Below are 15,269 nucleotides of genomic sequence, written 5' to 3'. Positions count from 1 at the left end.
TTGCAGCCACAACCTCGTCCTGTAGGATGAGGTACAACTAGGTATGCTTACTAGCGTTTTTTACAATAGCATTTTAACAGCCTAGCATCTAATTCTGTGTGCCTTCAACTGTGACGAATATTCTTTATATACATAAAAATGTGTCAACAAAAATATTTTGGTGTATCAAATAGAACAATAAAAACATTAAAAAGCCATGAACCATCTTTACTTTTTTAATTTCATTTTATGTCCCATACTTTGATAAAGTAGATACTACAAATAGATATACATATACTGTATTATTACAGATTAGCATAATGTATAACATTACTGTAAATTCTTGTGTACAACACAATAGATTGATGGTGTATTTTTTGCCCAATGAACTGCACTGCGGAGAAACATAAAGGAAACTGCTTTAACCTGTCATCAAAGTATGAAAAGCATCATAAAGAAATCTTATGTAATTCTGGTATGAGAGCACTGTCCTGTCCATGCAGACATGTATCCAGTGTAAAACAAGCTTCATATATTTTTTGAATAAATCTATTTTATTCCACTGTGAAATTCAATGAATGGCTATGGAGAGAGGTGTCTCCATTTACTCTGCCTGCTGTCTATTTTATTTGCCGTTAGAGGATAAAGCAACATGTCATGACAGCAACAACTGCTGGCCAATGTCTTAAGGGAATTAAAGCCCTCCTGGGATCCTTCTAACAATTTTCTCTCCCTCTCTGCGCAGCATGTCTGTACATGCTGTAATAGTATCCCTATGTGCAGCCATCAATGCCTGGTCAGAGATTCACTTTTAATTTGACTCTATGCCCTGGCCCTTTGGCTCATAAGAGAAACACCCCAAATGGGAACCACCTATGAATTTCCAGACCTCCAGTTCCAAAGTTACAATAACAACCTTGTAGCTCCAGACTGGACTTTCCAGTTAAAAAAAATCCATTTAAAATGTCTGTTTCCTTTCTCTTCTTGTGCTCTGTTTATTTTCTTAATCCACATTTGTCACTTTTTGAATAATATTCCACAAGCTGAGATCCTCACAAATCCACATGTGAGAAAACATGTACTGCACTGCACAGACACAAGTGACTGTGTGCCTGTTAATGTTTATATTAGTGTATGACACCGTTCTCTCTCAGTCTCGTCTTTTTCTCACAGTACACGTACATATGTAACCTTTGAGTCTGTACCCAGGTGGTTCTTGGCCAGGCACTTGTACAAGCCGGAGTCTGTGGCTGTGGGCCTCTGGATGATAAGTGTGCCCTGAGGGTGGAGCAGCTCGCTACCCGCTGGTCGGCCCTGCTCTGCTGTTGACAGGACTGAATGATCAGGCAGCTCCCAGGTTATCTCTGGCTTGGGGATCCCAATGGCAACACAGTTGAGCTGGAAAGGTGTCCCAGTCAATGCCTTCAGGCTGGGTGGTGGCCCCGTTGTGATCCGTGGGGGGTAGGCGATAATAACAACATGTACGGTGAGCGCTGCCTCCCCTGCATCATTTCGAGCTCTGCAGATGTAATTCCCTCTGTCGTGGAGTGTAGTATCCTGAACAACTAAAGTACCATTCTCAAGTAACTGGTAACGCCCAAGGACTTGAGGCTGAGTAAGAGTGTGGCCACCAGGAATGGTCCAGTAGATTCTGGGTCTTGGACTCCCATCGGATAGGCAGTGAAGGAGGAGAGGTTCTCCAGACACACTGCGTATGATCCCCCTTGGCCTCGTCAGGATGTAAGGCTTCTGCCCAACATCCAGAATTATCAGCTTCTCTATGTAGCCCATGAAATTCTTAGCACCACAGCGGTACTTCCCAGCATCCTCTTTGCCAGAGTTGTATATGACCAAAGTCCCATTGTTGCCTAGGTGGTGGCGAGAGCCACGGTTGGGTCCACCAGCAAACCGTGTTCCATTGGGCAAAGTCCAAAGAATCTCCGGCATTGGGTTTCCATCAGCAGAGCAGTTCAGGACTGTGGTTTTACCAATCCGAGACACAATACGTTCATTAAAGGGATTTTTGAAAATTGGCCTTCTAAGCATACTGGTCACCTCCAGCTCCACCACCATTACTGCCTCCCCGCCATCATTCCTCGCCATGCAAATGAACTCTGCTGTATCAGTTGGCCGCACGTTACGGATCTCCAATGTCCCATTATGGTGGACATTAATCCTGCTGCCAAAGTATGGCGCTTTCAGAAATATGTTATCAGGCATAATCCAAGTGATACTCGGCGTGGGATCACCCTCAGCCTTGCAGTCTAATAATTTCCTGGAGAATTTAGTGGCAACATCTTTGATTACAGTTCTGTTCGACCGGTAGCCATTGATCACTGGTGGACTTCCATCTATATCAAGCTTGTATACTTTTCTACTTTCTCCAGCAGGATTACGAGCCATACAAACATACTCCCCAGCATCAATAAGCTTCACATCCCTGATATCCAGAGAACCATTGACATGCATTAGGTAGCGTTCATTAGATGCTGCGATTACATCATTGGTGGGCAGCATCCACAGGATCTTGGGTTTGGGTTCACCAGTTGATTCACAGTCAATGCGGATGTTCCCACCAGGCTTCACCCTGAAATAGGTCAGGCTGGTTGGACGTAACCTGGGGGCTGCGGTCACCACGCTGATATGTACATGCATTTCATCCTTGCCCACTTGGTTCTCAGCATAGCAGGTGTAATCACCTTCCTCTGACATACCAACCTAGACAAGCATGAGACAGTGTAAATCCTTTGAGCAAGTTTATATGTTTCATGTAAGAATATGACATGGCATTACAAACCTGGTTTAGGTAGAGAGTTCCATTTTCAAAAAGTGTATAGCGCCGTGCTCGTCCTCCTCTACTGCTGGCATCAGACTGGAGAGCGCTGTTGACCACTGTACCGTCTGGTAGACCCCAGGAGATCTCCGGCTTTGGTGCTCCTGAGGCTTTACAGTCGACCCTCAAGTCATTACCGAAGGATACCTGCTTCTTTGCATGCAGCTTTGGCTCTATCTTGGCTGGCTTCATTGAGACACTGACCCTCATTAATTGGAGATCATCGCCAATTTTGCTTCGTGCCACACAGAGGTAGTCTCCAGAGTCTTTATCACTAACAGTGGTGACTATAAGAGTGCCATTATCCAGGACCTGAATTCTGCTTCCCATCCTGGTGAAATACATGAGAGAAAATCAGAGAAAGTTAGTATTCGGGGATGACAGAGTAAAACTGATCAAATACAAGTTGAGCACCATTTACTATAGTGAAGAGCTATGCCAGCACTTATGGCAATATATCCTCTGAGGAATTAGGTTGTATCTGTTAGTGTGTTGATACCAACTTGTCCTACAAGTCATAAATAAATAATTATAAAAATAATAGCACAATGACATGAATTTTACCATGAACTGCAAGAGGAAGAAACAAATTGTATTATTTTACTGCATTAAAATAAAATGTCATGAAAACACACAAAGGAAAACAACAAATGACAACAGTGTGTCTTCAAAGAAAAATTTCAAATAGCTAAAATGAAGGTAAACGGTGGACAACTGAATTAATTATTTACACCAAGCAAACGTGTACATAAATTCACTGGGGAGGTTCAAGAGCTCTGTTAATGAATTGAAAAACACCAGCACTGCATTGTCAAGTGTCTAAGCAGAAAGAGATCATATTATAGTTCTTTTCAGATGTTTTTTTTTAGTATCATCAAACCTAAAGAGCTCAGCTGTTGTCCATGTGTGCCTGTTTCCAATTCAAGTTAGATTTGCAATCCTAGACTTGAATGTTTTTCCTAATAGGTTCACTGTAAATGCTATCCTGTTCTTCTGCGCACTACTGCCACAGATCAAGAAATTTTTACCTGTGCCACTGGTCCACCACAGCTTTAGAGGGCAGCCTCCAGATGATCCTAGGTTTAGGGTCTCCTGTCGCTGAACAGTTTAGTCTCAGCTCATCCCCAAAGAACAACTCTGTCATGCGCTGGGATGTCTCCACTATTTGAGGTGTGGACTCTTGCTTCTCCACTGTCAGAGTCACCACCCTTCTCTCTGAACCAGTAGAGCTGGTAGCAATACATTCATATTTCCCACTGTCTGCTGGAGTCACATCCTTAATGTGGAGGGTTCCATTCACATACACTGATATCCTCATGTTAGAGTTAGGCCTGTGAGATTGTAATACTGACCCATCATGGAGGACCCAGTGAATCGTAGGCTGAGGGCTGCCTTGGCCTGTGCAGGGTAGCCACAAGTTTTGGCTGACACCAGCTTTCACCTGCTGCCGTTTCTCCTCCATGATGCCTGGCGGAGCTGCCACCACCTGCAGTCGGACTGTAGCGGTATCAGCTCCAGCTGCATTACTGGCGATGCATTTATAATGACCTCTATCATAAACAGACACGTGCTCAATGACCAGAGTCCCTTCAGCAGACACTGATACCCTCCCCCTCTCTCTGTTTTGACCCCTGACCTGGGTTCGGTTGGCTAGGATCCAGGATATCATGGGTGTGGGCCGACCCTCTGCTTTGCATTTCATCTCCACTGTGTTTCCTGCATGAGACTTTATCTCACGCATTTTTGGCTCCAGGATGCGTGAAGGGTAGGACACCACAGAGAGAGTGACAAGAAGTTTATCTGAACCATGATCATTATCAGCTAGACAAAGGTACTGACCACGGTCCTTAATAATTGCGTTCTGGATCAACAGCGTGCCATTGCTCAACACCTCGAATTTGCCCATTTTCCCCTTAATGCTAAGGGTGCTTCCTGAAGGAGAAAGAAAAGAAAATTTCTTCTAAGAAAACACTCAACTTAAAGACTACATACAGTCCTCACATAAATACAGTTTCAAAACAACTAAAAAGAAAATATTAACTGTAATTTTACTTGCACCTTAAAACTCACTCACTCAAATATTACAGTTGCCTCATTAATTTTCATTCAGAAGTACCAACACTAGATATCCTAGATACACAGCTGTGCATGAAAATGAATAAATAAATGCAGTTTTCACAAGGCTTTTAAAATACTTTAACCGACCTGAAACTTTTATAGATGGTTTACTTTTTTTTTTAATGATAACAATATGATAAAATACCTGTGCTTGGGGAGAAACGCTTCCAGGTTATGGCTGGTGGTGGGTTTCCAACAGCCTCACATGGCAGGAAAGCATCTGAGTTGGATAACACCGTAAAGCTGGCTGCATTGCCCCCAACTATCTTAGGTTTGCTTGTCAGGACCTTTGTAGTGGGTTCAAACCCAGCAATATTAGCACTTGTAGCTTCACTGCCAGAGGCATGATTATAAAAACTTGGGATGGCATCATGTGTGCCTATGTTGGATGTGGCGGGGGTGTTGGCATATCCTTGCTCATCTGTAAGGATGGTCATTGTGTCAAAGGTAAGGCCTCTATCTGCACCGTCTTTGGCATCGTTGCTCTGCACAGTTGGCCTGGTTCTCCTCACTGGTGGCCTACGAGTGGTGAGACCATTGTTCCTCTGTGTTGGCGGTCTGATGTTGCTGTGGACTCTGGTCCGAGCTGTTGTATAAACTGGCATAAATGTGGTGGGGGTAAATGTGGTTGGGGGGGTCAAAGGTGTCTTCGTTGTAGTATAGAATGGTAAACTCCTGGATGTGCTCCAGTCAAATTCCTCATATAAGTCAGTTTGCTCCTGTGATGTTTGGTCAGTGGAAACATCTATTGTGGTTCTGTCCTCTTTCATTGATGGTGTGTACACGGGGTTATAGAGTGAAACAGTCCGCTGTGCTGGCGTGGTTGTTACCTCTGTAGTTAATGCCTCAGTTGTGGTAGTAGGGTGTAATTTGGTGATTGCAGGTTTCTTGAAGGGCCTCCTGCCCCTAAAAGGCCTCCTTCTCCGCCCGTGCCGTCCTCTTGTCCCACCAGGCCTCTGTCTGATTACAGACCAATTATCAGGTAGCCCCCCAGACCCAGATGATATGACATCATCGGGATTTTCCCTTGGAGGTGGTTTGACAGTAGGTGGGGAAGGTAGAGTCTGTGATTCTGGTGGTGTTTCAGCAGTGGGGGAAGACCTGGAGTAATATGATGAACTGATTGTAGTTATATGAAGAAAGCTGGGTCCCAGTGTTGTGAACTCAAAATCTGCTGAGGCCAAATCTCCATAGTCATCATCAAACGAACCCTCTTTGCTAACTGTGTGTCTGGATGGGGACAGAGTCTCAGGCTCAGTCAGTGAGTTTGCGGTAGTGGTGGGTATAGCAGCAGTGGTCGTGGTTAGGGTCATTGTTGTAGTTTTAGCTGTTGTTGAGGTTTTTGGGGTGATGAATGGCCTCCGTAGCCTGCCCTGTATCTTTTCCCTCTCTCTGGGTCCAAATAGCCTGTTCCAGGGAATTCTTCCTCGAATAACCTTAGAGGCAGTTGTAGTAGAAGAGACTGTGGTGGAGATTGATGGTCCTTTATTTGTGGTCAAAAAGGGATCACTTGTAGGGTCGACCTCAGGGGCATCAGCAGAGGTTATGTAGCCACTGGAAACCTCTGGCCTAGACTCTGTATGGGTAAAGGGGGCATTTGAAGCAATGTCATAATTTGTGTTAGAGGCTTCACTTTTCTTTGTAGAGCGAGGTCTCTCGGTTATGTGGAAAAATGAACTGGAGGAACCTGTTGGTGTGACTGCTTGAAGATCAGTGGCTGCTGTCTTCTTTATATCTTCATCACAATCGCAGTCTGAGGGAAAAAAGTAAAGAAAAAAGGACAAGGAAACACATATCAACAACATATCAACTAAAAAAGCACACACTTACTATTGAAGCAAAACATTCAACAATGGTTCTGTTTGCTTACAAAACAAGATTTCTTACTTGTGGTCAGTTCAATTCTATATGGCACCGTGGCATTCCCTTCCTTCTTCACTGAGGGCTGTTGAAGTCTTTTGATGATGGACTGTATGTCAGTGATCCTGTTGGGTTTAATGATCCTCCTGCGGCCTTGGAAGGTCCTCCTGCGGCCCCCTCCCCTGCCGTTCTTGTGTGGGATGATGTGGATCTGCTGCCGGGAGATGATGGTGGATCCTGCAGGCAGGCGTGGGGATTTGATTGTTTGTGTAGTGTGGAAAGTTATCTCATCTTGCTGTCTCTCTGTGGTGGTGACGGCTGTGTATGTCGTCTGGCTCTCTGGGTCTGTGGATGTGTGAACGACTACCTCCACTGGCTCTGAGCCATCCCTCATTGGAGTGACATTAGGGTCTGTGGTAAACGAGAGTGCCGCCCCAGTGGACGTCTCTGGCTCTGCAGGTTGTTCTCCTGAGAAATGGAGCTGAGTTTCTTGTGACGTGTCCATCACTGTAAGCTGGAGAGTGACTGGGCGTATGTTTGAGCCTGGCTTGGTAGTTCTTTCCAGGGCATAAAATTCAGTCTCATCATAATTAGAAAAGCTAGTGTTGTATGAAATTGTGTTATGTGTTGTAACACCATCATTTTGACTTTCACTCCTTTCTGTTGGATTGTGTGTGAATGTGGACTTGATGGATGTAGAATCTGACTGCATATATGATTCTGTTGTTGGTGTGTTTGCATTGTCCATCACTTGACTTAAATCAATGCTATTGCTGACTGTGGTTTCAGGCCGCCTGTTCTGTTGTCCAAATATTCTGACTTTTTGTGGACTATCTGTAGTAGGTGTCACTATCCTTGGAATGGTGATGAGATGATCTTCACTACCAGAGCCAATTTCACCATCACCAGAAAGAACATTATTTGAGTCTTCATATTTTACCCTCTCTTCATCCGTGTCAGTCTTTACTCTAGATCCATCTTGAGCCTTTTTCATAAGTTCGGCAAATTTCAGAGGGTCGACTTTCCTGGAAGCTTTATCAAAGACCCTACTACTCCACATGCGTCTGTTGATTGGCCCCCTCCTTCTCTGTCCCCGTCGACTGCCAGCAATTCCTCTACCTTGTGGCCTAAGTCTGGGGTAAGGTCGGTCTGAGGTGATGGTCCTGGATTCCTGACTAGTTCTGTCAGATGGACTGGACGAGGGGGTTTCATTGGGGGTGACTGTGTTTTCAGTCAAGCTGGGGTGAACTTTGTCCTCCATTTCCATCCCTGATCCCTCACTGTCCAAAACTATTACAGTCTCAGACCTTTCTTCAGTCACTGTCACCTGAGAGACGAGCAGGTCAACTCCAAGGTCATTAGCAACCAAACACCTATAAAATCCTCTGTTTCTCGCAGTGAGACCCTGAATCAGCAAGGTTCCATTCTCATACACTTTCCTGTTCCCTTGAGACTTGTCCAGTACTGAGTGATCAGGGAGAATCCACTGTGTCGAGGCCTCAGGACCCCCTGAGGAGCTACAGTGCAAAACCAGATTTTCACCCAGTGGCCTTGTGAGTTGGACACCGTTGACCTCAGCTTCTTCCACATCAGGTGACAGAACTGTCACTCGAATGGCAAGTATATCTGCATCCAGGTAATTTGTGGCAATGCAACGGTAGAGGCCTGTGTCGGAGGCATCTGCTCCCCGTAGAGTGAGCTTCCCATCAGCAGTGATTATGATCCTCCTGTCCTCGCTGGAGTAAGGAGCTCTGACCTTACTTCCATCAGGTAAAATCCACTCCAACAAAGGCTTTGGTTCACCCTGGACATGACAGTTCAATTGCGTCACACCACCTATGTTAGAAATAAAATAAATGTTTTATTTCAGTAACTGTTGCTTTGATATTTTAAAAGAAATTTTTAGTCTTTTGACACTTTTGCAACATTCCCTGCTCAGTTTATGCGTCAGTTCAGAGTTCAATTACAGATGTAGACTAAAGTACAGAACATATCAGCTAGTTTATTAAGCCTTAATCTCCCACCTGTAAGTACAGTGTACTCAGTCTTGGTTTCATTATCTCGCTTGATCATGGTCCAGGAGTAGCGGTCCCTCTTAGGTGATGTGTTTTCCACCCGTAGGATGACCACAGACTGGTACTTAATGTGCAGTGTCGAGAAAGTGGTGGTAGTGCGGTCAAGCTGGAAGCGCACCTCTCCCTGCATCAACCACGCAGGGGAGGCTTTAATTGTAGCCTCAATGTTTGAGTAAATTCCCTCCTCTCCCTCCTTTGTTTTCATCTGACTATACCTGTACACCATTTCTGGGCTTCTGGCCAGCATCAAGCCTCTCTCCAGTCTCATGGGAGAGTCACTGTAGGTGGCTAGGATCTGCCACAGCTGCTGTATGTGGTCGTGGTCAATGTTACACACCAGATATGTAGTTATGTCAGTGGTAAGCACAGTAACATTGTTTCCCTCCTCCTCCTCAAATGTTTGTGTGAGGTTCTCGAAAACAGAAGGCCTCTGAACAGTGCAGGACAGACTGGCGTCATTGTGAAACTGGTCAGTCAGGTTCATTTGTATGGAGCCTAATGGGGCAATGAAGTCCTTGGGGGAAACTGGAGTAAAGTCCCCCTCATCCAGGCTGATGTTTTTCTGCTTTAGATATGGGTGGATCCAAGGTTTGGTACAAGTGAAAGCATCACCAGGGAGAAGGGCTAGAGGTCTGTTGTGGTAAGGGGCTGGATTTTCGCAAACAGGACACAGCTGGCCTCTCGGATATCTCCTGTCTCTCTTGCATTTCAGCACACCTGGAAGCATTTAAATCCAGCAGTATAGCATTTGGTTAGCTGCACGTAAGAAAAGAACATTTATAGTTTCCACATGATGGGCTAGCCAAACCAAAACTGATCAATATAACTTGTGAACCAGAAAAGGTCATCATTGCCGTACAGATTTGTAATTTATGAGTTTTACATTAGCTAAGTCACAAATTAAAAAGGTATAGCATTTGTTCTTCTGTGTGTTTCGTGTTTTCTGTCTCCTCTCATGATGAGAAGAAGATATGAACTCTGCCTCCAGTGATGTCTCTGCCAGGATTTATATGTGTTCCTTGGATATGTCTTTATTACTTTGGATACAATCCCATGCACTGTTAGTTTGCAGGAAACAAAAATGTACCACTTTAAAAAAGTGCGAGTAGAATATTAAATTTATGTTCTAATGCAGTTAGAAACTTTACCAGATGTGTCTTTACAGCTGCTAGCAAATATGGGTTCATTCATTCTGATCGTGTGCTTTTTTGCATTTATGAAAGAAAGGGCCATCTTCCCTTGTAAATATGTTACAACCTTAAACCTCTCTAAATGCTTTCAGACTGTTTCAAAGCAAACATGCACTACTCACCTGGGTTCCTTTGTGCAAACACTGAGAACCACTTCATACGGCAATCACATGTCCACGGGTTGCCATGGAGGAAGAGGTTCTCTAAGTGGCTGCAGCCTGAGAAAATATCTGCAGGCAGAGTAGTGAGGAAGTTGTCTGACAGGTGGATGCTTCTCACTGAGGACACCTTGAATACCTGGCTGTGTCTCAGTGTGATGAATGTGTCCGGGTGGACCTGCTGGAGGTGGTTACCCTCCAGATGGACCAACTGCAGGTTAGTTAGGCCGTAGAAAGCCTCTGGGCTGATGAACTCGATGTGGTTGTGGTCTATGTGGAGCCTCAGCAGACTTTCCAGGCCTTTAAATGTGTCTTTTTTGATTTCCTTTACTTTATTGAAGGACATCTTCAGGACCTGCCAGAACATAATTGAGAAGTTAGAGATGTTTGTTAAAAGAATTTAGATTAAGACTGTTATGTTAACATTGACAGATACCATAAGATATTGTTAAACCAACAGTATTATTTGAGAATAATTTATTTAACCTGAAAAAGTGTAAGCAAACGGTTATATTATAAACATAAAATAAATAAAAGTTGAATAGCATGCAATCCACTACTAAAGCCCCACAACAATGCTCTCTTTGTGAAGCTTGTGGTGTTGCATCTGTTTATGTGCAATGGATGAAATGAAACATTATCATGTTTTAAACTAAACCATAGGATGCTGGCAGGCTTGTCACATTGATAATCCAGTCCAGTGAACTTTTCCTCCAATATTACAAGACAGGTCAGTGATCTGTTCGCAAGTGACTGGCAGACACATGGTTTTACCTGTAAGGACTTGAGGTCTTGGAAAGCTCTGTCTTCAACACTGTGGATAATGTTGCTATGTAACATCAACATCTCTAAGTTCTCAAGTCCTGGAAGATCATTCTCCCTCAGGACAGTTATACTGTTGTACCTAAAAGCAGAGAAATGAAAATGATACTTGAGCAAGAGTTTGGAAGACTTCAATTTGGCAAGGTCTGTGCATACCCTTACTGTCATGAGTCTTATCAGACTTATTGAAAACACCTGTGCGGGGGGATGGTAGATGTGTATTGCCTTTAATATTGACATATTGGGTATCAGTGCTGGGCTTAATACTTAATATTCATTCCAGTTAAGGAGTTTGATACTTTAATCACTGCTCCACTTGACAGGAAACTCTAAAATATGAACTGTTTTTAATACTCAATACTACCAGTAACCAATCAGAAATTATAATAGTATGCCCTATAATTATGATTTTTATCACTGTCAATGGTTGGATAATCTCCTACTACTTAGACAATGCACTAGTGGCAGCTATGTGTTGGGGAGTGTAGAACATATATCTTTTCTTGAAAGACACAGTAAACATGACAGATTTTTTTCCATCATCCAAGAGGATTTGGTTTGAAGTATACTGCAATTAAAGGTCCTGCACAACCACACAGGTGTTTTGAGTTGAACTGGCCGATTAGACCTCAGTTTTAACATGGGTGGGGTTATGTTGGGAATTGGCAATGATAGCCTACTGCAGTTAATATACAAAGAAAAAATGGTAAAGGTCAATGTCTTCCCTTCAGAACAGGTAACGAGACAGGAATCAGGCACAGACTTGATTAATAGCAGCTTCTTGGAAGTGTCACTCCTAAATGGAAAGCTGCCATTATGAACCTTATTAATCACACCTGTGGTAATCCTGCCATGACAGGTCAAAATCCTGCAGTGAAAATCTTAATCAGGCACGAAAACTGAAAACAGGTGTGGACGTGTGGCAGCAACAGAGCAAGCTTAAGGGCACATCTCCTTTATCACCATCAGGCACGGTACAGTAAGGTAATTTGTCAAAATGTTAACCTCAGAGTATTTATGTTTGTGTGTATGTATGTAAAGTTACATTCACACATTCGAGGAAGAGACACAAAGCTGGACACCCAACTCCTCCACCATGTTCGTATATTTCTGAGAGGCTAATAGCACAACAGTTAGCTAGCTAACTAGCTAGCAGCTAGCAGCTAACACCGGGTGGGAGTTTAGCTCCTCCTTTTGGCCACTGGGGGCCATTTTACTTTTACTACTTAGTTTTCAGAAGCTGAGAAGCTGCAACTGATGAGTTAGCTGGTAGTTATTGTAAAAAATGCATGGAAGCTAAAACATATCAAGGTTAGTATGTCAAGTTAAACTAGTACCTAGCTAAACATTAGAGTTGACTTTGGCTAATGCTCCAAAATGCCTTGTTAACCACATGCTACCCTCCAAAACTGCAAATTTAAGGTTTGCTAGCTACTAACAAAAACGGCCTCTATTTATACAGAGTTTTTGTTGGTGTAAGAAGTACGCTGCTATATCTTGGTTTAAACTCTGAAAAAAGCAGCTAACATTAGTTTCTTTGTACTGCTACTCTGCTCCAACAGTCTGTGGTTTAAATCAATCAATAATTACCCCCCCTTTCTTGGAAAGAAAGTGAAAGCTCACCCGAGGTTAATTCTTTCCACAGCTGGCTGGATGTGGTCAGGTACTGCGGTCAGGTATCTGAAGGTGCAGTGCACTTCAGTGGGAACATAGCAGGCGCATGATCCGGGGCAGCCACCGCTCGTCTGCAGCACTGCAGCCAAGAACAACAGAGCCTCCAGAAGCCACCTCCGCAGGTATGAAGCGCTGCGGACACACGCACTCATTGTGCAGGGAGTGGAGCTACACTTTGCCCTATAGCATTAATGAAACCCACCTGGAGAGAGAGAGAGGCAAAAAGTTGCGATATCGCATGATGATTAGGGCAACATTTTTCTCTCAATCTTTAACATATCGTTTACATTATTATAGTAGGAGATCAAACTATTTTTGGTAAGAGCAGACATAATTAGAGTGATAATAATGTTGCGTGCAAACTCATGCATGCGCATATGATGCATATTCTCCCTATGTAAAACTGTGATGATTAGCTGGTAAAATCAAAGATTTCTCTCACCGCACTGCAACAGATGTAGAAAACGCAACTTCTGCACACGTGGGAATGTAAAACTTTTGACCAAAGGGTAAAAAAAAAAAGTCCACATTCAGTTTGAGTGGTTGCCCAGTCTGATTCCTCACATGAGTCCACTGCGTCTGAGGCGCAGAGGGATGGGAGTCATTTCTGTGTGAGCGCACACTTTGGTCCCCTCCGCCCCCCTGTAATCTGCTGCCATGTACTCACAGAGTAACTGTGAAGTACTCTGGGAAGCGGTCTGCTGGAAATACCACGCATCTGACTGACTGTTAAACGCCATCAAAAATAAAATTAAGTCCTACCTCAACTGGATCTACTGGGGACAAGAATGGAATTGCTCATTGCTGCCAAGACAATCATAGTTGATTTATGTGATTAAGAAGTAGGTCAGTAAATTGTTTTGCACAGAAGCACATCATAGAAGCATCTAAATGCTTCCCTGATGTGATTCATTTGATAAAGCTCCCCAGTAATTTTCTGAATTCTGCTTGATCTTGGATGATGATGATAATAATAAATAGTGCATGATTACATTTGGACATCCCATGACAAGATTACCAAGCTTTTCTCAACCATACATTCTTTGGTAAACTCCTTGCATTGGCTGAAAGTGTCATTCAGTCTCAATGGTCAAGGACAAATTTGTCACACTTAAGTTAAATTTTTGTCTTTTGCTCATGATGACCACAAACCAACCATCATTCCAGGCATGCAGGGGTCAGCTTATTTTCGTCTTTTCTTCAATGCAACTATTTTACTGGTTTCTTGAAATTCAGGAGTCCCTCTGAGCCCACGAATCAGCATATTTGGGGGCTCAGACTTTTCAGTCACCCTCTGCTGTCTGTAGTATGTAGCGTAACTGCATCAGATGTGTTAAAGTCTCTTTGTACAAAACGTAAGTTGAATTGTATACACAATGGGGCGTTCAAAGCTGAAACTCAAACTTTAAAGGTACATTTTCTTGATGTGGTGTCGTATAGCACCCCAACTCCCTAAATGTTTGTCCCTTGGCACAATCAGTGTGTGAATTAGATCTATCTTTCTGAGCTCTTTCACATAAAATGCCTTTTCTGACTACATGGTAAACTAACATCCCGCTTAAAGTAGTGTGTTGTGTATTTGTAAGTGACTCACTGTGATTGTTGCCATCAACATTTCTGAGACATTTACTTGTTGTTGTAAACAGTATTCAAGAAACGGTACCTGTCAAACCACAGCTGCTACAGACTGTCTTTAAATCATATAATGTGTGTTTTGGGCTCTCAAATGTATGTTCCATCTCTCAAAGCTGCTGGTTTACTACATCCCGCTTCCACACTGTTAAATCAACAAACATACACATGCTTTGAACACTAATGCATGAACACACAGAAACTCACAGACACAGTTGCACATGAGGGCATATTTGCAGAGGGGTATTCTTAGTGTGCACTGTCTTTAATAACACAGAAGACTGTCAATGACTACAGTATAACCTCTCAGTCATATTCTGACCACAAAGGAATAAGCAAAGATCAGATAGCTATGTTTTAACTAGTAATTTGCATGGAATGAAGTTTTATGAGGATCAATTTCTTCAGGTCACAGGCGAGGTTGGCATGTTCCATTGCTTGTCATCAATGTTGTTTACTTGAACATCTGGACAACACACCAACACATGTGAACAACACCTTCTCTTCACTGACTGAAATCAGATTTTTTTGTAATGGTATGTTGTATTTCTAACAGAGAAAACAAGAAGTGTAACTGGTTTGCTCCAGCTGTCATGTTTTAGATTAAGAGTAATGCAACAGTTTCTATGCGAGTAAGATTCTTGTAAGTGTGTGTGTGTTTCGCTTGATTTACCAGCAATGATGAGGGAGGACTAGTGGTCCTATTGTGAGAGGCTTCTCCCAGTCTTGTCTCCCTGCCACACACCTGGTTCACGTACCAACTTTCATAATTGGTGTTAGTGATCATCTGTTCTCCTCTCACCAATCTTATCGTGATACGAACAAGAATTAATTGACTTATGCAGGATTTCATGCCTATTTCTTAACTCCAGAGTAGATTTAGTCTCCTAACAGAGCAGACTTTTTCTTCTAGGAAGGCATATAGTAG

General features: G+C 43.2%; 1 protein-coding gene across 1 annotated transcript; it reads right to left on the bottom strand.

Moving 5' to 3' along the window:
- Positions 1-235: 235 nt before the first annotated feature.
- igsf10 (immunoglobulin superfamily, member 10) lies at positions 236-12,861 on the bottom strand. The gene is made up of 9 exons (XM_070829693.1): positions 12,659-12,861; positions 10,988-11,117; positions 10,178-10,568; positions 8,815-9,582; positions 6,818-8,626; positions 5,076-6,683; positions 3,841-4,744; positions 2,777-3,143; positions 236-2,697 (listed from the first exon to the last, which is right to left on the bottom strand). The coding sequence occupies exons 1-9, from the start codon at positions 12,859-12,861 to the stop codon at positions 1,147-1,149; spliced, it is 7,731 nt and encodes a 2,576-aa protein (XP_070685794.1). The 3' UTR covers positions 236-1,146.
- Positions 12,862-15,269: the final 2,408 nt, after the last annotated feature.

Source organism: Pempheris klunzingeri, chromosome 4, assembly GCF_042242105.1.
Source record: "Pempheris klunzingeri isolate RE-2024b chromosome 4, fPemKlu1.hap1, whole genome shotgun sequence".
Classification (NCBI taxonomy): Eukaryota; Metazoa; Chordata; class Actinopteri; order Acropomatiformes; family Pempheridae; genus Pempheris; species Pempheris klunzingeri.
The sequence above is the reverse complement of the archived record's forward strand: the minus strand, read 5'-3'. Positions and strand labels throughout refer to the sequence as shown.

What these genes read in the sequence shown, in the direction of transcription:
- igsf10 (XM_070829693.1), bottom strand. Translation starts at nt 12,861, where the DNA reads ATGAGTGCGTGTGTCCGCAGCGCTTCATACCTGCGGAGGTGGCTTCTG. An exon ending in GTTTGCACAAAGGAACCCAG is followed by an intron (nt 9,583 to 10,177) that starts GTGAGTAGTGCA and finishes AAATGCTTCCAG; the next exon opens with GTGTGCTGAAATGCAAGAGA. An exon ending in TAGAATTGAACTGACCACAA is followed by an intron (nt 6,684 to 6,817) that starts GTAAGAAATCTT and finishes TTTTTCCCTCAG; the next exon opens with ACTGCGATTGTGATGAAGAT.